This window comes from Peromyscus maniculatus, chromosome 8 (genome assembly GCF_049852395.1).
Source record: "Peromyscus maniculatus bairdii isolate BWxNUB_F1_BW_parent chromosome 8, HU_Pman_BW_mat_3.1, whole genome shotgun sequence".
NCBI lineage: Eukaryota > Metazoa > Chordata > Mammalia > Rodentia > Cricetidae > Peromyscus > Peromyscus maniculatus.
Genome location: NC_134859.1, coordinates 81,909,123 through 81,936,101, shown reverse-complemented (window position 1 = coordinate 81,936,101; position 26,979 = coordinate 81,909,123). Strand labels below are relative to the sequence as shown.

General features: G+C 53.8%; 2 protein-coding genes across 4 annotated transcripts in view; both read left to right on the top strand.

The window, feature by feature from the left end:
• Positions 1–9,286, top strand: part of Itga3 (integrin subunit alpha 3) — a 29,397-nt gene extending 20,111 nt beyond the window's left edge. Inside the window, exons 19-26 of one of the 2 annotated variants that reach the window (XM_016008019.3) lie at positions 486–588; positions 751–933; positions 1,116–1,238; positions 1,919–2,032; positions 2,920–3,018; positions 6,620–6,745; positions 7,093–7,236; positions 7,956–9,286. In XM_016008019.3, the coding sequence (XP_015863505.1) occupies positions 486–588; positions 751–933; positions 1,116–1,238; positions 1,919–2,032; positions 2,920–3,018; positions 6,620–6,745; positions 7,093–7,203 (859 nt within the window). In that variant the 3' untranslated portion in view covers positions 7,204–7,236; positions 7,956–9,286. The remainder of the gene's footprint in view (positions 1–485; positions 589–750; positions 934–1,115; positions 1,239–1,918; positions 2,033–2,919; positions 3,019–6,619; positions 6,746–7,092; positions 7,237–7,955) is intronic. The other variant, XM_006971936.4, reaches the window with a different exon arrangement.
• Positions 9,287–11,809: 2,523 nt separating this feature from the next.
• Pdk2 (pyruvate dehydrogenase kinase 2) lies at positions 11,810–26,847 on the top strand. 2 transcript variants are annotated; one of them, XM_042282662.2, is made up of 11 exons: positions 11,810–12,330; positions 14,656–14,797; positions 21,711–21,782; positions 22,232–22,416; positions 23,098–23,187; positions 23,373–23,450; positions 24,175–24,251; positions 24,353–24,451; positions 24,552–24,659; positions 25,126–25,239; positions 25,764–26,847. In XM_042282662.2, the coding sequence occupies exons 2-11, from the start codon at positions 14,730–14,732 to the stop codon at positions 25,902–25,904; spliced, it is 1,032 nt and encodes a 343-aa protein (XP_042138596.1). In that variant the 5' UTR covers positions 11,810–12,330; positions 14,656–14,729; the 3' UTR covers positions 25,905–26,847. The 2 variants fall into 2 exon arrangements, with proteins under 2 accessions (XP_042138596.1, XP_006971999.1); XM_006971937.4 differs by having other exon boundaries at positions 12,222–12,981.
• Positions 26,848–26,979: the final 132 nt, after the last annotated feature.

Genomic DNA, 26,979 nt, shown 5'->3' with positions numbered 1-26,979 from the left:
ATGTGTATGAATGTTTCCTCTGCATGCATGTATGCATCATGTGCACGCCTGGTGCCCCTGAAGGTCAGAAGAGGGTGTCAGCTCCCCTGAAACTGGAGTGACAGGTGGTTGCAAGCCACCATGTGGGTGCTGAGAACTGAACCCCAGTTCTCTGGAAGAGCAGTATGTGCTCTTAACCCCGGGGCCATCTCTTCAGCCCTTCCCCCACCTTTTTGAGAGCCCACCTTTCGAAGATGTCAAAGACATCTTAGTGACTTTGCACCCCTGCTTTGCACTGTGCCAGCCATTACTGAATCCACCTTACAGGCAAGGAAACTGAGGCTCAGAGAGGCTCTGCAGTTTGTGTGAGGCCACACAACCGGCGTGTGGTAGAACTGGGGCTTATGCATCAGGGGAACTGTAGTCAACCAGCCTTGGCACTACAGTCCCCTCTGGCAGGGCTCCGGCCTCCTGTCTGCTTTGACTCGTTGTCTTTCTGACCCTAGGATGACCCATCGGCTACAGAGCTCCTTTGGTGGGACAGTGATGGGCGAGGCCGGCATGAAAACTGTGGAGGACGTGGGAAGTCCGCTGAAATATGAATTCCAGGCAAGGGCACCTCTGGGGTCCTGGCTGGAGACTCTTAAGAAAGGCAATGGGGAGATTGTTCTGGGTCTGGGGTTCAAAACTGGGAGGGCTGAGGGTTGTTGAGCTGTAGGGGAGTTTTCCAAAAGACGGTAACCGTGACACACAGGTCATGTGTGCCCACAGGTGAGCCCCGTGGGAGACAGGCTGGCGGCCTTGGGCACACTGATCCTAGGTCTGGAGTGGCCCTATGAAGTTACCAATGGCAAGTGGCTGCTGTACCCCACGGAGATCACCATCCATAGCAATGGGTCCTGGCCCTGCCAGCCGCCTGGAAACCTTGTCAACCCTCTCAACCTTACTCTCTCTGTAAGTTCATCAGCAGGGATGGTCCATGCACATCTCATTTGCATGCCGGAGGGCAGAAAAGCCATTATCTTCCCCTGCCACGGGTCCTCTTTGGGAGCCTGGGTCCCCTCTGCCCCTTCCCTGTCTCCCGTAAGCTATTCTTAGCTCTCTCTGCCTTCCCAACACATCTCTGCCCTCTCCAGGACCCTGGAGACAAGCCACATTCTCCACAGCGCAGGCGGAGACAACTGGATCCAGGGGGAGACCAAGGTTCCCCACCTGTCACGCTAGCTGCTGCCAAAAAAGCCAAATCTGAGACTGTGTTGGTGAGTGGCCAGGGCAGAGGTGGGGAGAACTACACATCCTGACACAAGGCGCATGGGCATGGGGGGCCCCACGAAGCGAGGGGGACAGAGACCACTCACCCAGAGACGCTGGTCTACAGAGGGGCTGTGGACCTGGGTGTGACAGGAAAACAGATCCACCTCCTACCCTAAGGAGCATCCATCACAGTGGAACTAAAGAGGAGCTGCTGGCTGGATTCCAAGGCCTCACCCCATGTTGGGGGCTGTTTTGCTTGGGCATTTGGGCTGGGGAGGGGCAGGAGGAAGTGTAGAGCAGGGTGCCCTCTGCAGGAAGAGGTGGAGAAACAAATACGGGGACCCAGGGAAGGCATAACTCGCTAGAGAGGTTGAAGGGGTATCCCAAGCCAACAGACAATACCCAGCGTACTTGGCTTGGGAGAAATTTCTGAGGCTGGGACTTGGCAGCCTGAGCAAGGACTATGCTTCACGTTTGTGTTCCCTGAATCAGATGAGTGTGTCCCACGAATGCAGCTTGAACGGATGTTTGAGAAGTAGAGGAATTTGTGTGTGAGCAGAACAACGATCAAACCCCTTGGTCACTCAGGGGTGGGTTGAAGTCTAGGAGGGTAGAGGGTGAGCAGAGGCAGCATTAGGTCTGGAGACCCAGGCTGTCTCATGTCTGTATCTCCTATCTACCTCAGAGCTGTGCCAGCGGCCGCGCCCGCTGTGTGTGGCTGGAGTGCCCCATTCCTGATACCTCCAACGTCACCAATGTGACCGTGAAGGCGCGGGTGTGGAACAGCACCTTTATTGAGGTGAGTGCTGTGTTGGGAGGTCTCCACTGTCGTCCACCTGGGTGAGGAGAGTGACAGGGAGGGATTGAAGCCAGCATGTGGTGTGTGTGTGTGTGTAGTGTGCAAAACAGTGTCGTGTCCTGCACAGTTGTGTGTCTATCACCATAGGCCACATTGGTGTCATGATTGTGTGTCTGTGCATGAGTGTATAATGCTTCCAAAATGATCTCTCATGTGTCCATTACATTCTACCTCTGTCCTTTGCCTCTGTCCCTCCCCACTGGGATACCAGCTTTTCTTTTTTTCTGTCTCTCTGTGTGAATTCTCTGTTCAGCCATCAAGGCCTCCATCAGCCTTCACTTCTCATCACTGAGATCCTATCTAACTTCAGCACCTGGAGTCCACTCTCCTGAGCTGCACAGACCTTTCTCAGAAGTTACATATGTCTGTCATCTGTCCTGCTTGGATGGGTTATAGTCACTCTCATGCCAACCTTCTCTTGCTACCTAGTCTCCCCTCCCTTCTTTTTTGGTTTAGGACTAGACTCAAATTTTGTGGCCTGTGTGGCTGGTTTCTGTTGTTTGTACTCAGTTTCCAACACTGGGCCACAAAGGTTGCCTTAGGCAAATGAAGGGGTGTGGCTATGTGCCAGCAACAGGTGCCGGGGTAGATTTAGTCCATGAATCTGACCTAGACCATGACCTTCCCCCTCTCTCCTGTCCCAGCATCAGCACAGGACCCTGTGCCCAGATGAGTGAGTGGCATGCATTTGTGTGTGAAGGAGAGGCTGGATGACAGGTCCTGTGATGGTGCTGCCTCATAGGGTACTGAAGTGGGTAGAGCTTAGTCAGGAGGGAGGCCAAGAGAGACTTCCACCGCTAGTTCAGACCCCTCTGTCTTTCTCGTAGGACTACAGAGACTTTGACAGAGTCCGGGTGGATGGCTGGGCTACCTTGTTCCTGCGAACCAACATCCTTACCATCAACATGGAGAACAAGACCACATGGGTGAGTCAGTGTGTCAGCAAGGCCAGCCGTCTCAGGCCAGGCCACACGACACAGGACATCTCTAAGAGGACACTGATGCTGGCCTTGATGGTGTAGGGCGGCCATCTTAGTTTGTGGGGAGACAGAACAGAAGGGTATTAAGGCCCAGGTCTGCCTGCACTCTAGAGTGAATTCAAGGCCAGTCTGGACAACCTAGGATATTGTCCTGAAACTAGAAGTGTAAAGTGAGGGACTGGGGAGATGGCTCAGTGGACCAAGGCTCTGCTCCACAAGCCTGACAACCTGAATTTGGATCCTCAGCACCCAAGCACCTAGTGAAAAGCTGGGTGTGTTGACACATGCTTGTAACTTCAGGCTATAGGCCAGTGATGGCAGGTGGATGCTGGGGACTTGCTGGCCAGCCAAATTAGGCAAACTGTTACTAGTTCAGTGAGAGACCCTGACTCAAAAAAAACCAAAAACAACAAACAAAAAGGTAGAAAATGATAGAGGAAGACATCCAGCACTGATCTCTGGCCTCCAAAAATGCACACAGGAGGCCCACACATGTATGAGTACACACACACACACACACACACACACACACACACACAAAATTTTAAGGGGGGGAGGGGCTGGGCATAGTGGCTCACATCTTTAATCCCAGTATTCAGGAGGCTGAGGCAGGTGGATCTCTTTGAGTTCAAGGCCAGCCTGGTCCACAGAGTGAGTCCCAGGCCAGCCAGGACTACATTGAGAGACCCTGTCTCAACACCTGCCCCCCCATAAGAATAATAAAATAGGGCTGGAGAGATGGCTCGGAGGTTAAGAGCACTGGCTGCTCTTCCAGAGGTCCTGAGTTTAATTCCCAGCAACCACATGGTAGCTCACTGCCCTCTGTAATGAAATCTGGTGCCATCTCAGGCATAACACTGTATACATAATAAATAACTTTATATGTAAAAAAAGAAAATTTTATACTTAAAAAAGAATAATAAAATAAATAGATAAATAAAAATTTTTAAAAAGGCTGACCATGGTAGAATACTCTAGAGACTGATACAGAGGATTGACCCAAGTTTGAGGCTAGCCTGGGCAATTTAGTGAGTTCAAGGACAGCTTGGTCTACATAGCAAGATTCTGTCTCACAAAAATCAATCAAACAAATCCTCAACAATAACAGCATTTGTGTGTATGGCTGAAAAGGTATACAGCCCCATGGGATAACACATAACAATAAACATATAACAAAAAATTAAATTATGAATAGAAAAAAGGCCGACATTCTCTCTTTGTTGGATCTTTTCAAGTCATTCCAGTTCAAGTGAGATTCAGGAAATTCCACAGGGGGAAGGAATGTTCTAAGTCACAGCTGGAAGAAGAAGTATGGCGGATGGCTAATAATTTCTTGTGAAAGGATGCAAGTGGAAACACATAGGCGATACACAGAGCGGAGCAGATGGGAGGCTGATGAAACACTCCGTGATGCATTTCCCGAAGTAAACCAACGGGATGAAAAATTAGTCTATATGAAATTGTAAATCGATATACAACAAAAGGTGATAAGCTAAAAGGACAAGTTCCAAAGGAACGTGACTAAGTGTGGATATAGTTTAATATTTCAATATAGAAGATAATGTATGTGTGATGAAACACAAGTATTTAACTTGCACATACATAGAATAGGAGCTGGAGAGACGGCTCTGCAGTTAAGGGTGCACACTGTTCTTGCAGGAAGCTTGAGTTCAGTTCCCAGCTCACATTATCAAGCAGCTCACAACCACGCTACCTCTCCCTTCACCTGATCAGACAACCTATTCTGAGCCTGCACTCACCTGCACACACAATACACACATAATTTAATGTAAAACACGTGCACATGCGTAATTTCATATAAAAAGGTAAACCCTTTAGCTGAGCATGCTTGTGTATGCCTTTAGTCCCAGCACTCTAGAGGCTGAGGCAGAAAGATCCCTCTCTGTGAGTTCAAGGCCGGTCTAGTCTACATGGCAAGTTCCAGGCCAGTCAAGGCTACATTAGTGAGACCCTGTCTCAAAAAACAAGCAAACAAACAAACCTTTAAAAAAAAAACAACCCACAAATAACAAACGAGAGTTGTTTGCCTGTCTGATTGGAAAATACTAAAAAGAGAAATGCTGTCTGGTGATGGTAGGTAGTGGGAAATGTTACTGACTGGAGTATAAATTGGTGGCTCCTTTGTGGAGATACATTTGTCAATATTCATTAATATTTAAAGCACCCATTCCCTCTGAGCTAGCTCATGCTCACATATTTCAAGGAGCTCATCGGACAAGCATGCAAAGATAAATATATGGGGATATTTTAGAGCATCGTTAATAGGAGCAGGGAATTGGAAATGATCTAAATGTCTGTCAGTAGGAGATTGGCTCGATAAAATGTGGTCCATTTCTACAATGACTGTGTGGTCCTCAGAAGAGATCAATTGAGAGGGAAAGAGGATGGTATTAATAAAAATGGGGGAGACAAAGCTTGCCAGAGTGTGACTAGAGCGTGGTCCCATCCATGTGGGGCAAACGTATTAAATATATGGAGAGAGCTGGAGAGGGCAAATGGGTGCATGCCTATAATCTCAGCCCCTGGGAGGTTGAGACAGGATTAAAAGTTTGAGGCCAGCCTGGGCTAATATAACAAGACCCTCTTACCTTCTGCTGGGGTCACCACCGCTAGCTACTATTCGCTATGGAGACAGTTTTTTTTCCCAGAGCATCAAATTACTGGAAGCCTTTCGTTTTCTCTGCTACCTGTTTGTTTGTTTTTTAATCAAAATCAAAATAATTACAAAGGAAGTGAAAAGTAAGCATGGTGGTCTAGAGAGGTTCTACTCCAAAAACTGGAAATGCAAACACTCCAAAACCTGAAGCTCCCTGAGCCACAAATAAAACAAAACCCCAAATATGACACACTTGTAGTCGCAGGCATCTCTGGTGTGGGCTATTTAACCTACGGATACACGTGCACACATGGACTCGCCCATGCCATCGTTCGTCATGTAACAGGTGTCGCTCTGAGAAGTCTACTCATGCTATCTTTAATCCTGTCCAACAGCCTATGAGTAGGGGATTATAATTCCCAGTGTACAGATGAATAACAGAGAGGCTGAGTAACTTGTTCAAGGCTACACAGCCAGTGGATTGCAAAGCTGGACTTGAGCCCAAGTAGCCTGGCTCTCGAATGCATGCTTTTGGTCACGTTTCTACACTGTAATGAAGCCACCAGTGATCTCTTTCCCAGAGCACAGGAAAAGATGCAGAGAGATGAAATTACTAGTCCAAGGTCACACGGTTTATCAGGAACAGAGCTGATATGCAAGTCCAGATGTGTGGATCACAAACTCAGATGCCAGGCTGCCTATCAGATCTGAGGCTGTCCCTCTGATCAAATCTGTGCCTAAGAAACTGGACACAAGGCCTGCTCCCCTCACTGAGTACTGCTGGACCTTTTTCTAGTCACTGACCGCCCCCTACCGGCTGTAGATCAAATAACAGGGCTATGGACCCAGCAGGGACAGAAAAAGTGACCTGGACGGGAGCAAGGTCTCAGCAGGCTGGCCTCAGCTAAGTCTCATCTCTCTCCTCTGCAGTTCTCAGTGGACATTGACTCAGAGCTGGTGGAGGAGCTGCCTGCTGAGATTGAGCTGTGGTTGGTACTTGTGGCCGTCGGTGCCGGGCTGCTGTTGCTGGGGCTCATCATCATCCTGCTGTGGAAGGTAGAGACTCCCAGCCTACTGGGGCTTCGCACTTCAGACCCCCTGCCAGCGCCAGCACGGCTCACCCTCCCTCCCTCCCTCCCACGGCTCTGCATCCCATCCCTCATCTCCATCTCGGCAGCCCTTTTCCAGATCCAACCCCCCCACTCCCCCACCCCACCCCCACCCCCGGCTCCCAGTGCCACCCACGCCTGGGGAACTGCAGGCTGCTCTGGTGTCTGGCCACCCACCACGCTGGGCCCAGGACGTAGCCTCCCAGGTTCCCCACCTCTAAGCCCCAGCTCCCCGAGTGCTGATGGCCAGGTCTACCAGCACCCCTGATGCCCGTCCCCGCCTCCTCCCTCCAGTGCGGCTTCTTCAAGCGAGCCCGCACTCGGGCCCTGTATGAAGCTAAGAGGCAGAAGGCTGAGATGAAGAGCCAGCCGTCAGAGACAGAAAGGCTGACCGACGACTACTGAGGGGGGGCGCCCCCCCTGCCCCGGCCCACCCGGGTAACATGGCCTATGGGCCTCCTCTCCAAAGCCCCAGCTGCCTGGGGCTTCTGATTCTGTCCTGTCTGCTCCTCTCGCCTTAGGGCCTGCTTGGATCTCACTTGTCTACCATCTCAAAGCAAAGGCCACCCTGAGTAACCCCGGGACCCCCCACCTACACCTGGCTCTCAGGAGCTTACAATCCCAAGAGCATGCCATGAAATCCTTCCAGTGAGCATGCTGCTTTCTGGGGGACTGGAAAAGAGAAACAGTCAGGGCTGGACTGACCACCTCTGTCTGATCACCAGGCATGTCCACAATGACTCTAAACCCTATCCCCTCCCACAAGGAAGGAGAGGACCAAGAACATTTTGTCCTGAGTCCCACCATCTCCCAGGGATAACCCTCTTACCCACCCCTAACACTGGCCATTGAGATCACCCTGTCTTCCTGGCCCACAATCTTGGCGTCTGCTTGGTCTCCACCTGCCTCTGTTCTCCTCTGTGTCTTCCTCAGCTCCTCCTTCCTCTGGGTCTGGGCTGGGGATGTTCATCCTCCCATCTCATATTGAGGTTGGGATGTTTGAGTGGAAGCCTGCTGTAAGCACCATAGGAGTGTGTGTGTGTGTGTGTGTGTGTGTGTGTGTGTGTGTGTGTGTGTGTGTTGGGTGTGGGGGGGCAGCATCTTTTCCCATTTGAATGCTGGATACTGACAGAATTTCTCTTCTGCCTAAACTCCAGTGTGACTTCTTTAAACCGACCCGATACTACCGGATCATGCCCAAGTACCATGCAGTGCGTATCCGGGAGGAGGAGCGCTACCCACCTCCAGGGAGCACCCTACCCACCAAGAAGCACTGGGTCACCAGCTGGCAGATTCGGGACCAATACTACTGATACCTTCCCTGTCATTCCCTCCACCCCCAGTGCTCCCTTCCTTCCTATTTATCATAAATTAATGACTCTGACAGTCCAAAAGGGGCCACACATTTGGCTGGCACCAGCAGGCTCAGGCATCTATCCCCCTTCAGGGCAGGCAAGTTCTCTGGGGCCCCAGAATCTCCTTTAAGACCTTGCGACGCTGAGCATAGCGCAGCTCTGCCCACTGGGCACACACACACACACACACACACACACACACACACACACACACACACACGGCCTACTGCTAAGGGCCTGTTCAGATATACCATGGAGGGTGCCGTGTCCGAGCCTCTATCTGTGCCAAAACCAAGCCAAAGCGCCTCTCCCGGGAGCCAGGAGGAAAAGGTCCCTGACGTGGTGACATCCCTCTTCCACACTGGATCCCCCTTGAGCCATTGTCCCTGGACTGACTTTACTGTCCAGAAAGAAACTACTGACGACAAGGAGACAGTCGGGCCCAGCTGCAATTCCTGGCACCCACTGGAGAGTCGGGCCACACCAAAAGGGATGTTCTTGTGACTTGTATGCTCAGACTCAAGAGCAGTGGACTAAAAAGCAAGTCCCTAGAATGGGCTTTATGAATGGATCTCCAAAACCTTGGCGACAGAGTTGGCAAGAAACGCAGCCCAAAGGAACAAAGCGAAACCATGGACAGCCTGGATATACTGTGCTGGAGCACGGTGGCATCCTTCAGAGAGCAGGGTACCAATCCTGGCCCAGCAGCAGATATTGGCAGGATGCTGGGGAAGATACTCCTGACCCGTCCTGGCCACCTCAGCCTGAGCAAGGCCTGGAGACCCCACAAGACCACGTGGGGTGTGATACTTGAATGTAGGGCAGGGGAGAGCCCAACCCCTGGCCCGGCTGGCCAGACTGAACTCTGCTCCCTTGACCACAGAGATGGTATTCTGAGCTGCCTGTGGCTTTCTGAGAAACCCAGCCCTCCCCCGCCCCCGCCCCCTCCCCTAGGAGCTGCATCCCCATTCTGGCAGTGGAGGCGGATTCCCAGGTCCTCTCCCGGAACCGGAACCGCAGGCAGGCCCGCTCCGCAGCTCCGCCCCTCCACGGTACTATAGCACTTTCCCCACCCTGTGCCTTCTTTGTATATGGGCTTCTCACTAAAGTAAATAAACAGTTCCCAGTTTGTACGGCTGCATCTGCACCTACCCCCGTCTTAGCTCTGGAGGGGTGATGGCCTCCCCCAGCTGATCCCTGGATGATGGACCTAGCACCCTACGGCAAGCCCTGCGTGGAGAACTTTGATTCAAGCATAGAGTCCACTTTATGGAATTCCAGTTCTAGGGGGAGCAGGATGGGGGAGTGCTTTCTTTATGGGTCAAGAGTTGTGGGGCCAGGCGGTGGTGGCGCACACCTTTAATCCCAGCACTTGGGAGGCAGAGGCAGGCGGATCTCTGTGAGTTGGAGGCCAGCCTGGTCTACAGAGTGAGACAGGCACCAAAACTACACAGAGAAACCCTGTCTCGAAAAACCAAAAAAAAAAAGAAAAGAAAAAAGAAAAAGAGTTGTGGTCTGTTCCTGCTGTGTTCATTTTGACATCAATTGCTTCCGTCTATTGCTAGGCTCTGGCTTGGATTTGGTCACAGGGAGGGAGGGGAGTTGAGAATGGGCCCCATGCAGCCCAGGCTGATCTCAAACTGTAGTTGAGGAGAACCTTGAACTCACCCTCTAACACGCGCTGGGATACCAGGTTTGCACACAGAGTGGCTCTGGGGAGAAGACAGAGAGTTAGAGTTACCCCGTACACTCTGCCTGGCCCTTGAAAATGCACTCACTGTGTCAGCATCCCCTACTTCCTCATTGTTAGGCTGGTAGATCTCCAGGGATCCTGGCTCCCGGCCCTGGGGCCTCTCCGCCTACTTCACGTCCCTTTTCCCTCTGGCTCCACGACAGGCCAAGCACTGTACCCAGTGCTGGAGATAAGCCAATGGCCGGTCAGACAACCTGTGCCCCCTAAAGCTAAAGTCCAGTGGGAAGGAGCCATGAATCAGCAGTTAACCCTCGGTGTGAGCAGCTCTCATCTTCCTAAGATCTGAGACCCAAGGAGGCATGTAGGGAGCCCAGCACACAGGCCAGGAACTCAGCAAAGGCTTCCTGGAAGAGGAGAAGATGACCAAGCAGCTCAGACCTGAAGAATAGGTATAGAAAGCTAAGAAGAATGAGCCAGAAATAGCTCCTCCTCCCCACCCCCGACTAAGATGAAGATAGGATTGTCAGTGGATTCGAGGCTGGGTCAAAACTGCAGGTAGATTACAGTGTGGGCAGTTGAGCAGGGGAATGTGAAAAGATGAGCCTAAGGAATGGGGCCAAAGCAGGTATCGGGACAACTGGAAAGGTTCCAGGAAGAGGTGGGAAGGAACTGGAGAGGTGGCTCGGCAGTTAAGAGTGCTTCCTGCTCTTGCTGAGGACCTGGGCTGGGTTCCCAGCACCCACAGCAGGCTGCTCATAACCCCCTGTAACTCCAATTCCAGGTAATCAGTGCCCTCTGGCCTCCACGGAAACCCGCATGCTCGTGGGGTACATAAACACACTTGGGCACACATACCTACAGATCATAGTGTGTTTGTTTAATTTTGGTCTTTCAAGACAGGGTTTCTCTGTGTAGTCCTGTCTGTCTGGTAACTCACTCTGTAGACCAGGCTGGCCTCGAACTCAGAGAGATCCACCTGCCTCTGCTCCCCGAGTGCTGGGAGACGTGTGCCACCATGACCCACTGATTTTTTTTTTAAGAGAAAAGATTGAGCAGAGAACCAACAAGGTCAAGTTTGTAGTTGAGAATGTTTGCCAACTCTGTTTTCTTAGTTGTAGAATGGGGATAATAATAGAGTATAATAGAGCTTTTTAAGAATTAAATGAGAGCTGGGCGGTGGTGGTGCATGCCTTTAATCCCAGCACTCGGGAGGCAGAGCCAGGCGAATCTTTGTGAATTCGAATCCAGCCTGGTCTACAAAGTGAGATCCAGGACAGGCTCCAAAGCTACACAGAGAAACCCTGTCTCAAAAAAAGAAAAAAAAGAAAGAAAAAAAGAAAAGAAAAGAATTAAATGAGAAGCCAGGTGGTGATGGCAGAGGCAGGTGGATTTCTGTGAGTTCAAGGCCAGCCTAGTCTACAGAGTAAGTTCTAAGACAGCTAAGGCTACACAGAGAAACTCTGTCTCGAAAAACAAAACAAAACAAAAAATTAAGTGAGATAATCCAGGCAAACGGTGCCTGGCACACAGCATTACACTTTCCATAATGAAGCTTTGTTTTGTCTTGGCTACAGTTATATGCTGTTATAATTTGCAGTGTGTGTGGGGTGGTGGCGCGGGGGCGGGGGAGGCAGTTGGAAATCAAACCAGTGTGTTACCACCGGTCCTCTGCTCACTTTTTGAGATTTCATTAAATTACCCAGCCTGTACTTGAACTCACTCTACCTCAGGTGGGCCTTGAACTGAAATTCTGTCTCAAGCAGAACTGCCAGACCCTATTAAAGGTTAAGCCTTGCCCCTGCTGGTGTTTTGGAACAAAGTTCAGCCCTTAGCAGGGGTGTGGGAAGGGTGGGTCAATAAACGAAGAACTAAGGAACCGATGTTGGCCCAGAGAGTGGGAAACATACCACGTTTTGCCAAAAGAGGGCGCATTATGTTTTGCAGGAAAGAGGCCCAGGCTACTAGGAATATTGGGCTGAGCTCCGGAGCTCATAATTATAATAAGGGACTTGTAATAAGGAAGCCAGCGGCACAGATGGTTGTCTTCTCAGGCTAGGTACACAGAAGGTTGCCTTCTTAGGTGGTTGTGCAAGACGTTCAAGGTTTTATGTTCAGCCACACGAGCTAGGGAATAATAAACTGGAACTTCCTAAAATTAGCTCCTGCCGCCGCCTCTGCTAGTCCAGAGGGATTTTTGTTGTTGTTTTTCAAGTGCTAGAGATCAATATAGGGCTTCACGCATGCTAAGCAAGTGTCATACCCTCTGAACTACACTTCCACCCCGATTTTAGATGTTTTTCACATGAGAAAAGAAAACCCCGCCTCTTCCTGGGCCGCTTGGATATTTATGGAAGCTAGCGGGTTCCACGCTTATAGGAGAGAGTAAGTAGTATAGGCTTGCATTCTGGTTCCCAATTTCGCAAGCGTTCTTTCTGGGTCCATCACAGGAGTGGAAAACCACCAAGAGCTCCTATGGCAGAACAGGTGAGCATCAAGACAGGTGAAACAGGTGCCTTTAGGAAAAAGACAAGGCAGGGAAGACAGGGTTAAAGGAGAGGGAGAGTGAAGGAGACGGGGAAGGAGCCAGGGAAAGGCAAGAGTAGAAGGCTAACCGAAGGGTTAGCGGGACTCTGGGAAAGAAGGGGTTAACCCGGGGCACGCCCCCTTAGAAGTCTAAGGGAGTTAGCGGCGGGAGGCGGGACTTGCGACCAGCGGCGGAAAACAACAGGCCACCTCCAGCACCGACACGGTTAAGGGGGTGGGCCCCGAGGAGAGCCACGTGTCGAAGCGCAAGGCTATTGGTTCTCCCGGAGTTGTTTGTGCGCGGCCATTGGAGACGTCAAGGCGCAGGGACAAGCCGATTGGCTAGGCGTTGGAGGTACAGCCAGGGCAGGCATAGGGAGGAGGCGGTCGAAGCGCTTCTCCCGGCCGAGCTGGGCCAAGCCGAGGGCTGGTGCCAGCTCCTCCAGCTCCGGGACAGCAGCGGGAGCCGAGCCGGAGCCGCGGGCGCCGTCGCCATGCGCTGGGTCCGGGCGCTGTTGAAGAATGCGTCCCTAGCAGGGGCGCCCAAGTACATCGAGCACTTCAGCAAGTTCTCTCCGTCCCCGCTGTCCATGAAGCAGTTTCTAGACTTTGGTACGGAGTCAGCGTAGGTGGGCACAGGGGGCGTTGGGCGCGGAGAAGGAGACCCTGGCAGTGACAGGGTAACGACCGAGGAAGAGGTTCTGGGTGGCAGGCGGGTTGGCTTGGAAGAGTATGGACAGGAATGGGTAAACGGCTAGGCAAGCCTGGCTGCCCAGAAAGAGTTAAAGGGTGCCCCTTCACACTGTTATTAAGAATGGGGGCTCGGGGACAGCGTTGGGAGGAGTCATGGAGAGTTGGAGGCAGTGGGGGGTGTAGGACCCCATCCAAACGTGATAGAGCTAATGGGGGATCCTGACTACTGAGAGTGGGAGACCAGGAGTAAATAGGGGACATGCTGCTGGGACTGCCAGGGAGATCCTGTCACCTGGAAGACCTGTGCTGTGCACGGGGTGGGGTACTTCTGAACTGAGCCAGGGAGAAATCCCGGGGCAGCTGGGAAGGGGGCCCTCTGAGTAGGAGGTGCTGACAGGAGGAGCTACCCTGACTGGTGAGCCTCCACCCCTGCAGCTGCCCACTGGGCAAGGACACTTGAAGATCAAATCTGTTCTGGCCTGGCAGCCGCTTCTAGCTGGGCAGAGCCCAAGTTGCCATGAGGTAGTCAGGTGGCTTTCATCCTCCCATGGCTATCCCTGGGTTTCTGAGGATCACCCACTACCAGTGTTCTGGGGGTGGAGGTGGCTTTGGGGCAGGAGAAAGCTGTGCCAGGTGGTGGATGGAGACGTTGTATGTCCCTCTCTGTCTACATGGCGTTCCCACGGTGCCAGCTGGTGATCAGGAGTGGGCCCAGGTCTTTCAAGAGTTGGCTTAGGTTACAGCTGCGTCACAGACAGGAAGACAGGGAGGTGGCAGACGAGATTTGGGCACCTGTTTTCCAGGAGGTGCCTTTGTGTCTCCCTGTTCTGTTGGAGTCTTGAGCTTTGCTTGTGTGGGAAATCCTTCAGGACTCACTCTAAAGCCCGAGCAAAGTGTCACAGTTGGAAGGGGCCTGCAGGAGCCCAGCCCACCTGTATGGGGAAAACTGAGCCCCTCAAGGATGGTGGCATACCCTGGGTAACCGAAGCGCAGCCTGGTTTTGATCCTGGGTCTCCTGTCTCTAGGCTAACACTACTCATTCCTCCACTGCCTGTCCCTCTTGACCCTGGACCAAGGTCCCCATTTGCTTCACAGATGGTCATTAGACATGGCCAATTCTCCACTGGCATCCATCTGTTTCCTCAGCCTGGATGAGATGGGCTGCCTCAGGGATGCCGTTGAGTTCCTACAGTCCTGGGGATCTAGGCACAGCACTCCAGGGAGGGAAGGATTGCTTAGGTACCTACCTCTGCCCCCTGGACCAGTTCCCTGAAATCAGTGCCTACCTAGAGGGATGGACAGAAAAGTGAGGTGACTTAGGCCAGCGCAGTTCAGAATGAGCCCCAGGAACGTCTTGTCTCCCTGGTTAAAGAGATGGGGTTTTAGATGGGGGTTAGGAGGGGATACCTCTCCTGAAGTGTCAAGCCGGGTGGTGGGTTCTCTGGGGGGAAGGCTCAAACACTGCTGTGTTAGGACGGCTGCCTTACTGTGTGCCACGGATAGGTCACTTGGTCATTTCAGCCTGCCCAGCCTCCACGTGTGTGCCCGTTCCCGTGCTTTACAGCTATTGACTGGCCTCTCTCTTACCCTCAGGATCCAGCAATGCCTGCGAGAAAACTTCCTTCACCTTCCTCCGGCAGGAGCTGCCCGTGCGCCTGGCCAACATCATGAAAGAGATTAACCTGCTGCCTGACCGAGTGCTGGGCACCCCCTCGGTGCAACTGGTGCAGAGCTGGTGAGGCCCTGCGCATGACGTCACCCCTCCATTATCACCATGTTCTTAGGTCAGAGGCAAGGCCCAGGGGCTCCAGGAGACTGGGGAGTTGCCCAGGATCACGTGGAAATCCTCAGCTTGAGCAGGGACAAAGGTCAAGTTCAGTCTGTGTCTCACCATCCTACTTTCTCTGGGAAGCTAGGGTCCATCCAAGGAAGTGCAGCTTTCTCAGTTAAGAGCAAAAGTCATGTTAATGTCAGCAATAACCCTTGGCCTGCTCCGGGAGCCCAAGCCCCTGTTTGCCCAGGTAACTTGGAGAAAACAAGAAACAAGAAGACGATGCAGTTATCCAAGTGGCAAGGCAGTTATCTAACTGTCTTGAGTATTGGGGAAGCACTCAGTTAAACACAGACAATACAGTCCCCGAAGAGTTCAAGGGCAGGGATCAAGTTTATTACAGGTAGCCGTAGGCACAGAACTCTGTCTGGAGTTGGGTAACAGGAGGTCACTAGCCAGTAACCTCACATGAAACGTAAACAAAGGTGTGTCTGTCCCTGGGCATGTCCCTGGCTGGTCATCAATAGACTTTTGTGGCAACTAGACAGAAATCTAGTCTTCAGGATTTGCAACGCGGGATGACCAAGGTTTCCCTGGGACTTGGGAACTTGGGTCATACCTATGGACCCAACACTGTCCCATGTCTAAGCAAATAGCAGCTGACTGTGCAGCTCAGTGATAAAAACATGCCTTTTCCTAGCATGCCAAAGCCCTGGGTTGTCCCTCAGCAGCTGAGAGGCAGTTTGGGCCTCACTAGTGGTGCAGGCCTATCATCCCAGCTCGAGGGCTGAGGTAGGACCATCATGATTTAAGGTCAGCCTGAGGAATTTAGTGAGACCCTGTCTCAAAGTAAACCAAGGGCTGAGACTGTAGGTCAGTGGTAACGCAGTTGCCTGCTCTAGATGAGGCCCCATGCTCAAGTCTCAGTATCACACACACACACACACACACACACACACACACACACACACACACACAAAGACACAGCGGCAGTTTCCCACAAGGAGCCCGTGGTGTTCCTGGGAAATGAAATTCTGCCAAGACAGGGCAAACAAGGTACAGTACAAACATGTGGAGTGGTCATGAGCAGGGAAGGCTAGGGCCCTTTTTGTCTGTTGGTTGGTTGGTGTATGAAATGGCATTGAGTGGCACACGCCTTTAATCCCAGCACTCGGGAGGCAGAGACAGGGGGATCTCTGTGAGTTCGAGGCCAGCCTGGGCTACCAAGTGAGTTCCAGGAAAGGCACAAAGCTACACGAGAAACCCTGTCTCGAAAAACCAAAAAAACAAAAAAAGAAAAAGAAAAAAAGAAATGGCATTGATTATGACATCTCCCCTTGCAGAAGTGTCCATTTGGACGCTTGTAAAACACCAAAGTGTAGATGGAACACGTCCGCCATAACCCTCTCTCCTGCCAGTCCCCGCCAGGGTGTTCTGCAGCTCTTTGGTGCCTTCCAGCATTGTGTGTGCACGTTGGTGTGCATCTCCCCGGCTTATTCTAGAGAGGTGGCCTCCAGTAAGGGACAGGGTTGTACACACAAGGCCAGGTATGTTTTAGGTGCACAGTGCATGCTGACGGAAGTCATGGAGAAAACGGAGCAGGGTGGAGGCAGTGCCTGTTTTCCTAGTGGTCAGGAGGTTGAAGCAGGAGGATCGTAAGCTCAGGAGTTTAAGACCAGCCCAGGCAATAGAGTGAAACATGTTTCAAAGCAAAACGAATGGGAAAATTGAAATGGATACACAGAAGGACTTGGATTCTCCAAAGCTATAAAGAAGTGTGGGGAAGAGGGTGCTGTGACTGTAACTGAGAAGGTAAAGGGTGGGTGGAGGGCAGGGTTTGATTTTCAGGTGGCCCGCACTGGCTAGGTTGCCCATCACTGAGCCCTACACGGGGAGGTTCAGGACCACTGAGCCAATCTGCGTGTCTTATCACAGGGTGGCCAAGCTGAGCTGTCGGGAGGAGACAGAAGGTACCATCTGTTCTCCCGGCCCTCCTCCAGTCTGTCCGGATGACTGGCTTGGCTGACTCACCAGCTGGTCTATGACTTCAGGACAGGACTTCTCAGACCCCTCCCAAGACACCGTTCTGAGGCATTCAGGAAGGTGTGGAGGGCAGGAGGAGAGCAGGGGGCCGCTGGACCACCTGTGCCTCCTCTTCCTGAGTCTGTGAGACATCTTGGGGCTTAGCCTGACTTATTCTTTCCTCAAAGCTTGGAAGGAATGCCAGGACACAGCAGGAGGAGCAAAGTCAGAGAAAACACTTCCCCAGTGGATGGTTCAGCATTTGGGAGCATGGCCAAGGGGGTTACCATGGTGAAACACCATGGCCCCAAGCAAGCTGGGAAGGAAAGGGTTTATTTGGTATACATAGTCCATTAGTGAAGGAAGTCAGGACTAGCTGGCACCCCATGGCTTACTCAGCCTGCTTTCTTGTAGAACCCAGGACCACCAGCCCAGGGATGGCTCCACCCACAATGGGCTGGGCCCTCCTGCATCAACCACTAATTTGAAGAATGCCCTACAGAGTCTCTACAGTCCAGTGTTCTGGAGGCATTCTCTCAGTTGATGCTCCCTCCTCTCCAGTGACCCTGGTTTGTGTCAAGTTGACATAAAACTAGCCAGCGCACACAGCTAGAATTTGGACAGTACCAGCCACAGTCCATGCTTCTGGGCAGCCACCCCTGTAGGTCAAAGGTGATACTATGTCGGAAGTTTCAGAGGCAATGAAGCAATGAAGACAAGGGGTATGCCAAGAAGTCAGCATACCTGGGGGCTTTGGAGCATCGGGGGCCATTCTAGATGCCAACGTAGATGGTCTGTAAGCTTCATGACTTCCCTGTCCATTCTAGATGCCGACATAGATGGTCTGTAAGCTTCATGACTTCCCTGTCCATTCTAGATGCCGACATAGATGGTCTGTAAGCTTCATGACTTCCCTGTCCATTCTAGATGCAGACGTAGATGGTCTGTAAGCTTCATGACTTCCCTAGGTCCATTCTAGATGCATGGTCTGTAAGCTTCATGACTTCCCTAGGTCCATTCTGGATGCAGACGTAGATGGTCTGTAAGCTTCATGACTTCTAGATCCGTTCTAGATGCCGACGTAGATGGTCTCTAAGCTTCCTGACTTCTCCTAGGCCATTCTAGATGCCGACGTAGATGGTCTGTAAGCTTTATGACTTTCCCTAGTGAGTGAGTCTCCTCACCATCTCCAGATGAGAGATGGAGACTCAGGAAGTGAGGAATCTTGGCTAAAGTCAGTTAGGGGAGTAGTGGTGGATTTGAACCCAGGTCGTGGGTTCTGGAGGCTGCATTTGGGAAGGGACAGGAAAAAGGCTTTGTATGTATGGGGTTATGACCTAGGGCGGTGATTTCCACATTCCATACAAGCCTGTGGGAATGTAGGGCTCACCTACAGGAATGATACTTCTCCTGGTCCTACCTACCTACGTGCTGCCAGGGTCCAGAGAGGTGTCCGTTGGTTCCTCTCAGGAGGAAGACCACTTGACGAGGCTTGGACAGGTGGGGAGGCACCTCTAGGAAACACAGCCAGTGAGTCACCCCCCTGTCACTGAGCTTTGTAGAGTTGGAAGGAGTGCGTGGAGGGGGGTGATTCAGTGGGAGAGGGTGTGGGTGTGGTGTGTGTGTGTGGACATCACCCTCTCACCTACCTCCCTAGTTTGTCCACAAAGTGTGTGGACCCCAGGCCCTGCCTATGGATAGCCCCCCTCCCACCCTACAGAAGCCACTTAGCCCATGTCCTGAGCAGACAAAGAGGTAGAAGACCCACCAACAGGAGCTGGAGCCTGCAGGAAGCCAGCCAGCCTGTCCCTTCTGGCCCAGGCTAGGTTACTGATGAGTAGCCCCACAGGTAGTGATCCCCCAAGGCATTTTTTAAAAGCTAAATCCTGTGCCACCCCGAGGCTCCTGCTGTGAACCCCATTTTGCAGTTGGGCTGGTGCATCCCAGTGGCCTTCGGGAGCAGCCAGTGTCCAAGCCTGAGCCTGCTGCGCATTCACAGAGCGGCCCCGGATGTGAGATACGTTCACTGTCTCCCTTCATGCCAATAGCCATCCTCCTCACGTGGCCGTGGCCAGGTTTACGCCCTTGTCTCCAGCTGCTGTTGATGCTGGTCCACACCCACAGACACACACACTCTTTACACTTACACACTCGCTCCCTTGGCTCAGCCATCTTTCCACTCCCACACACTACTTGCAGGTGGCCACACCCCCGCCTCTCTCCGCTGCTTGCCTCTCCCTTCAGGGGCCTGCATTCCACTCCCTGGAGGGCTTTGTCTAGGGGGTGGGTGGGGGTGTCTCTGTGTTATCTTTGCAGGGAGGTTAGGAACACTAGATTTTACCAAAGAGGGCCTTCCCCTCCAGACCTGGACGCAGACTCTGCCTTTAGCCTGCCTCTCCACCCTTCCCTGGCTCTGGAGAGGAGCTACCCAAGTAGCTCATCCCAGTGTCTCTCTCTGGAGAATCCCGCTCTAGCCTAGGTAACATGGAAGGCCAAGGCCCATGGTACCTCAGAGCTAGACCAAGGGCCCTGAGCAAAATCCTCCCGTGTTCCCCCCTGGGTCACAGGGCTACACCCAGCGCTGTGTGCCTGTGGAAGTGGCTCTTTGAGGGGCAGACAGGGACGTGCGTCTCCACAGTGTCCCCACAGCAACTCCAACAGTTCTACCTTCCTCGATATGTCCGGCGCCCTGTGTCCCATGTCAGTGGCCCTGTAACCAGTTACATCTGTTCCCTTGGAAGTTCACTGCGCAGGGGCTTGGAAACTGGGACCCTGTCCATTTCTGCCTCCTGCCTCTGACGCTTCCGTCCCCGCCCACCTTGGATCCTGAGCAGGGGTCATGTGGCCCCACCTTCTAACTGTTCCCACCTCCTCTGTCCCCTTCCCTCTCCCACACTCGTGGCTTCTCTCCCAAGCCCCCTCTTCCTCAGAGCCCCTTCGTCTAGTGATTAGAGGCCCTGTGTGGGCCTCCGAGCCCAGGTAGGCAGCCGTGGTCAGGTCCGTCCTAGCAGTAGCTCAGCGAAGGTCAGCTGTCACACCTCTCTAAGGAGACCGAGGTCCTCCTGATGTAGAGGTGTGCTGTGGGTGGGGGTGAAGGCAGTCTGACAGGAAGCTGGTCTCCTTGTCCATCCTGTCCCCAGCTAGTGAGCCAGAAGAGCAGCTCCCACAGGTCTCGTGCTGGGGAGGACAGGGAGGAGCTGCAGACGGAGCCTGTTCCTGCCCCCAGTGCAGGGTGGCCTGCAGCTTGGCAGCACAGGCGGCAGTGGAGCTGAGTGAGTGTGCTCAGCCGGTGACAGGTGTTTGAGCCACCAGCATTCCGAATGCCCCCCCACCCCCACCCCCATGTGGTGGGAAGTAAGAAGAAGAGCTTCCACCTTCCTGGTGGAGAAACAAGCCCAGAGAAGTTCCGTTGCTTCCCCGGGGCCACGCTTGAACCCAGCGGAACCAGCTCTTCTCTGGTGTCGGTTGCGGGGTGCAGAGAAAAGGGCGTTCTGCACAGAAGAGCTTGAGTGGAGGCCGAGGTGAGATCCTGAGCAGTGGCAGCCCTGTAGGTGGCCGGAGTTCTAGAGACCCATGAGGCCTTGCTGGATGCCTACCCAGCTGGGACACTGCTCGAGAGTTCATTCTTGCCTCCCTTTTTTTTTGGGGGGGCTTCAAAACAGGGTTTCTCTGTGTAATTTTTTGGTGCCTGTCCTGAATCTCTCTCTCTAGACCAGGCTGGCCTCGAACTCACAAAGATCTGCCTGGCTCTGCCTCCTGAGTGCTGGGATTAAAGGCGTGCGCTGCCGCCGCCGCCGCCGCCGCCGCCGCCGCCGCCACCGCCACCGCCACCGCCACCGCCACCACCACCACCCAGCTCTTGCCTCCCTTCTTAGAGGGCTGAGTGCTTTGGAATAGGTCCTGACCTAGCATCTCCTCTAGAGACACTGCAGGGCTTCAAGAGCTCTCTCTCCCTGACAGGGCTCCAGGTAGCCCCTCCCATCCTCAGGCCAGAAGTGTTTTTGTCATAGGGAACCGAGGGAGGCTGGTACTTTCACCTTTCCGGAACAAGCTACAGGCCGGGCATGTCTGTAGGGGAAGCTAAGGTCATACCTCAGTGGAGCCAGGGGTCAGTGGTATCAGATTGGCACCATCTGCTGCTGCAGGCAGACCCACCTCATACGTAGACGCTCAGTACACTGGCTCAGCTTTGTTTACTAACCTTCCTAGTTGGAGAGGAGACCTGGCCCTCTGGCCAAGACTATAGGTGGAGCAGACGCCAGGGCCCACCCACACCTACCCTGCTCATTGGTGTTGCAGGGCAGAGTGAGCCTCCCGGGTCCCACCTAAGAACAGAGCTAGTCACACCTACTCACCTTTCTAAACTGGGGTCCCCTAGGCAGGTCCAGGTCACTGTGGGAGAGGCCCTTTGCCAGTTAGCTGCCAGATACACCTATAGTCTATTAGATGCCGTAGCCCCCCGTGGGAGGTGCCAGGATCTTCCGTCTATAACAGCGCTCAGCAAGGCAGGTGGAAATCTGAGCCCTCGGTTACTGTGGCCTTTGATACAGCTGGGCCTCAGTCCCTGTTCTATGCAGCCTCAAGGAGGGGGTGATTTCTTTGGAATAGGTCCTGGTCCCTCCTAAGGTTGCTGTTACAGGGTTCTGAAGCAAAGAAATGTGCTGTAAGGGAACTATCGGATGCAAGGTTTCCTTGTACAACTTGCTAGGTCGTCAGGGAGACCTAGAGCCGACGAAATGGGGTGTTGATTGTCAGCGGGTTCAGCTCTGTGTGCTACCTACTGTGGCATCTGAGGGGGTGGGAGGGAGCATTGTGTAGTCTCAGCTGAGCTCATGGCCCTTCTACCTTCACACAGGTATGTCCAGAGTCTGCTGGACATCATGGAATTCCTGGACAAGGACCCGGAGGATCACCGGACCCTAAGCCAGTGAGTGAGCGCCCTCCTCAGGGACAAGAAGACAGGTGCAGGCAAGGACATCTTGGTCAGGGCCCCAAGGATGGAATGCCAGCCGGATGCAGGGAAAGGCCCCTACCTCCAGGGATACCCCAAGAAAGCGGGGGAGACAGGCTACTTCTGGGAAATCCAGGTCGGCGGGGAGAGAGGCAGACTCCAGTGATCAGTATGCCAAGCGGATGTGGGAACCCTGCCCTCAGGAACAGACCTTCAGAGGAACTGAGAGCTTTAGGTGTGAGCAGGAAGATGGATGGGCAGCTGGGAGAATGTGGACGGGCTTCAGGCGGGCGAGCACTGTGGCTCCGTGGGGCTGGGAAGGATAGAGAAAATGAAGAAAGTGAAAGGAAGTTGAGACTAAAGGAGAGCCGGGGGTGCCCCCAAGCCTGAGACTGGATAGGGGCAAACGTCTGCCTTCTCGGAAGGTTCACGGATGCCCTGGTCACCATCCGGAACCGGCACAATGACGTGGTACCCACCATGGCGCAGGGAGTGCTGGAGTACAAGGACACGTACGGCGATGACCCCGTCTCCAACCAGAACATTCAGTACTTCTTGGACCGCTTCTACCTCAGCCGCATCTCCATCCGCATGCTCATCAACCAGCACAGTGAGCTCTGGCGGCCTCGGAGAGGGCAAGGGGTGCGGGCAGGGCACGCCAAGGAGAGGCACCTCCCCTGACAGGAAAGTGGGGGGGGGCCCCCACTTCAGCCACTATGCCCAGAGGCCTAAGTACCATTCAGGAACTGAAGAGTTTATGTCGGGTGTGGTAGCACATGCCTTTGATCCTAGCACCTGGGAGGCTGAGACAGGAGGATCCCATGTTTGAGGCCAAGCTTAGCTACATCATGAGACTTTGTCTCAAAAAAAAAAAAAAAAAAAAAAAAAAAAACCCTTAAATAAATAAAAATAAGCCAGGCAGTGGTGGCGCATGCCTTTAATCCCCAGCACTTGGGAGGCAGAGGTAGGTGGATCTCTGAGTTTGAGGCCAGCCTGGTCTACAGAGGAGTTCCAGGATAGCCAGGACTACACAGAGAAACCCTGTCTCGGAAAAAAAAAAAAAAAAAAAAACAGTACACTTAACAGGGTATGCTGTGGGAGAAGCCTTTGGAAGGCCTGCTGCAGGGTGCAGAGGCTCTGGAAGGCCTGACCTGGGGAGAAGACAGGACTTTGGGGGCGTGGTTAGCACGGGCGTACAGAGCGCTTACAGGTGAGGTGAAGGCGTTTAGGGAGACAGAGGCCTAGGCCCCGTGAACTCGCCAGCAACACCCTTCCTTCCCTCTGCCCACAGCCCTCATCTTCGATGGGAGTACCAACCCAGCTCACCCCAAACACATTGGCAGCATTGACCCCAACTGCAGTGTGTCTGATGTGGTGAAAGGTGAGCCCCCCACTATGGGTCCTGCCCATAAAGGAGCTCCAGGGAGCCCTCCCAGATTACCTGGCCAGAGGGTGACCCATTCCCAGTGGCAGGGGGCATGTCCCCATGGGTTCATGTTGGTGATGCCCAATGTTCGTGCATGCTGGTCAGCCACCCATAACCTGAGTGGTTCCCTCTCATCTTAGATGCCTATGACATGGCCAAGCTCCTGTGCGACAAGTATTATATGGCTTCACCTGACCTAGAGATCCAGGAAGTTAATGGTAAGCAAATGAGGCTCTGTGTGCATGTATGTCTGTGTGTGTGAACATGTGTGTGTGTGTGTGTGTGTGTGTGTGTGTGTGTGTGTGTGTGTGTGTGTGTGTGTGTTTCAGAGCACTGGGGACAGGCCAGAATAGGGGAGCTGGGTGGAGGGTCGGGTTCCCTTAGAGGGGAGCTGTTCTGTGTTATTAATTTGTTGGATAACTGCTTATTATTTGGCACTTGCAGCATGTAAAGAAGGCAGGCAAGCTCTTGCTCTCACAGAGCTTACATCCTTGGTGCTGGGGAGGTTGGGACCTGTGACGGTTAACCACTGAGCATGTAAATACAGCAGCTAATTTCCAAGCCTTGTAACTGACAGGCTGGTGTCCTTGTCCTTGTAAGTGAACAAGGACATGATGTGGGGTCAGAGGACAAAGGCCAGGGAGAGCGATGTGTGATGGGATACCTCCCCGGAACACAATGGCTTAATTAAGAGATGCCTGGGTGGCCAGCCCCAGGTGGAGCCAGAACCCCCTCCCAGGAAGCTGGGCAAAGCAGGACCTGAACTTGTACCTTCCAAGGGTTGCTAGCTGCGGCAGCTTGGAAGGCACACAGCCATGTGTCAGTTACAGCTGTGGGGAGACGGGCGGAGGTCTGCTCTGCAGGAAGGAGGGCCACACTGTAGATAAGATTGTGGAGGGTTACCTTGCGGTGTGCTCCTGTCCTCGGTCTTGATCCCCACAGCGACCAACGCCAACCAGCCCATTCACATGGTCTACGTCCCTTCCCACCTCTACCACATGCTCTTCGAGCTCTTCAAGGTAAGAAGGCTGCCCTCCTCAGGGGAGTCCGGGAGGGTCGGCCCTTGGCCCTCAGCTTTGGCAGCGTGTGTCCCTTACTGTGCCCTCCATCCCCTCCCCAGAATGCCATGCGGGCCACTGTGGAAAGCCACGAGTCCAGCCTCACTCTCCCCCCTATCAAGATTATGGTGGCCTTGGGTGAAGAAGATCTGTCCATCAAAGTATGTGGCCCTTGACTTGACCTCGGGAGGTCACAGGGATGGGGGTGAGGAGTAGAGTCCATAACCCTGGAGGGTATCTCACTGGTCCCCTGTCTCCTAGATGAGTGACCGAGGTGGGGGTGTCCCCTTGAGGAAGATTGAGAGGCTCTTCAGCTACATGTACTCCACAGCCCCCACACCCCAGCCCGGCACTGGGGGTACCCCGCTGGTGAGATGGCTTCCTCCAGTCCCCCTGGCTCCTGCTTCCTTAACTCCCAAGCACCCTCCACCCTCCCCCATGGCTGGGTGGTGAAGGTCTCCTGTCCTGAATCTGGTCCTCCCAACTCTCCCTGCCTGCTGATCATCTGCCCGTCACCGATCTGTTACTCTTCCTCAGTGCTCTCTCTTGCCTCTTTCTCCACTTCATTGAATCGCCGGCACCTCTGTTCCACCTCCCGTGGATAGGCAGGCAGTGCTGGGCTCAGGGAATGGGCCCCAAGGTGCTCGTGACCCCCCAGGCCTCTGGGTAGAGCTCTCCTGTCCAGCTTCCTTCTCTGCATCCTCTGCAATCCCCCTGTCTGCCACCCACTCCCGTCTGCTCCAGAAGTGACTCTTGCCCACCCCTGCTCCAGCACCCCTGCCTGTCCCTAGCCAGGCATCCCCGGCTCCCTCTGTGACCTGTGGCTTATCTGCAGGCTGGCTTCGGATATGGACTCCCCATTTCCCGTCTCTACGCCAAGTACTTCCAAGGGGACTTGCAGCTCTTCTCTATGGAGGGCTTTGGGACAGATGCTGTCATCTATCTCAAGGTGAGGCCCACGGGGGGGGGGGGGGGGGGGGTTGGGGGTGGGGGTAAGCTAGCAGGGTTCTACCTAACCCTCATCCTGCCTCCAGACTCAGAGCCGGGCCTCGGCTCCTCAAGCGCTGTAACTTTAAACCAATGTGGTAGGGAATTTCAGGGGTTCCAGGGTCTGTGAGTAGAGCCCCTCTTCTGAGGACTCAGGTTTGGAAGAAAAGGGGCCTTACAGATCTTGGCCTTCCATTGAGAAGCAATGTGCCCTGGTGATTGATAGAGACCACACAGCCCAACCTCCTCCCTCTCTCCTGTTCCTGAGGGAACAGCTTTCTGGAATGGACCAGAGCAAGATACAGAAGGTCCAGACCCTTTTAGGGGCTTCTCTGGGTCTGGGGTCGTGTCTCAGCGAGTGTCTGGTTATGGGGCTGACTTAGACATGGGTTAGGATGCCAGGGGCAGAGATCATCAGGGCCCAGGTGGGAAAGGGTAGTGTGCCTAGGAGTGAGGAAGCAGGAGGCTGATGGCAGTTCTCCCCAGGCCCTGTCCACGGACTCAGTGGAGCGCCTGCCTGTCTACAACAAGTCTGCCTGGCGCCACTACCAGACCATCCAGGAGGCCGGTGACTGGTGTGTGCCCAGCACAGAGCCCAAGAACACATCGACGTATCGGGTCAGCTAGGGGCCTTCTCTCCCTGGCACCTGGGAGGTTGCTGCCACCTCTGAATCCAGCCACCACAGGGACCTTCCCCATCCCCTGGGGTCCAGAGGGCGAGGCCGGGTCTCCCCAATGGCCAGGTCTGTCTTTGTAGAAATCTCAGTGACCCATCTGTGGTGGTCCCTAAGTGCCAATCTGTCTCTATGGAGACACCTAGGGGGTTTCCCTGGAGTCTGGTCTCCATGGTGACGCTTGAGGGTTGTAGATGGCTCTACCTGATGGGGTGCCCCAGAGACACTTCTCCACGGCAGTTCTCCCAAGACCAGAGCTGTCGGTTTTCTGCCAGCGACCCTGGGTCCCCTTCACTGCCTGCATAGTCCTGGCCTTCCGAGTGGCTGCCCTTGCTTGCCTCACCCCCACACCCTGTACAGGTATACTGGGCTGTGTCTTTTGTCAATGGGAAGAAGGGTGGCATGCCCTCAGGTCTGGAGAGAGGATGGAGGGGGGCGGGGCACCCTTGACCCCAGTCCTACAGCCTCCCTGTCGCTACTCTGGGGACTTGAGAGTGGGTAGTGGCTCTCAGCCAAGGCCCACTTCTAAAGTGGGGGCACCTGAGAAAGCCCTGAGGTAACCCGGCCCCACCAGGATTCCAAGGTGATCCTGGCAATGTTTGTGATGCTTCCTAAACCCTTCCTTGCCCAGCATGTCCTCACATGCACACACACGCCCCCTCCCTGCCCAGTGTACACCCACCCTGTCCTGCCTGAGCTTTAGACCCCAAGCCCCTGTGCCCACCATGTGTGCGCAGGTGACTGACTCACCCTAGGACACCCCATGTACATAGCCGGTTTTGTAATCTCAAATGTCCAACCCCCCTCCCCCTCCGCACACAGGGGTTAAAGCTGTGTGCCCCTCCCAGTGGCTGGGACGGTGACAGTGACATCCACAGTAAATAGATGAAATGAGACTGGCGTCCAGCTGGCTGCCTTGCTGGGGGTGGGGGGAGGGGGAGTCCCCACCTGCACCCCTGTGAAGACCGGTCCTCCAGGATCAGCTGTACCCGGGACCTGCGTACACCACAAGGCAGGGCCATCCCCTC

Bases quoted from the DNA above. Each gene is read 5' to 3' on its own strand.
- Pdk2 (XM_006971937.4), top strand. From the start codon at position 12,864: ATGCGCTGGGTCCGGGCGCTGTTGAAGAATGCGTCCCTAGCAGGGGCG. The intron at 14,798-21,710 runs GTGAGGCCCTGC...ACCTTCACACAG, and splicing joins GTGCAACTGGTGCAGAGCTG to GTATGTCCAGAGTCTGCTGG. The intron at 24,252-24,352 runs GTAAGAAGGCTG...TCCCCTCCCCAG, and splicing joins TGCTCTTCGAGCTCTTCAAG to AATGCCATGCGGGCCACTGT.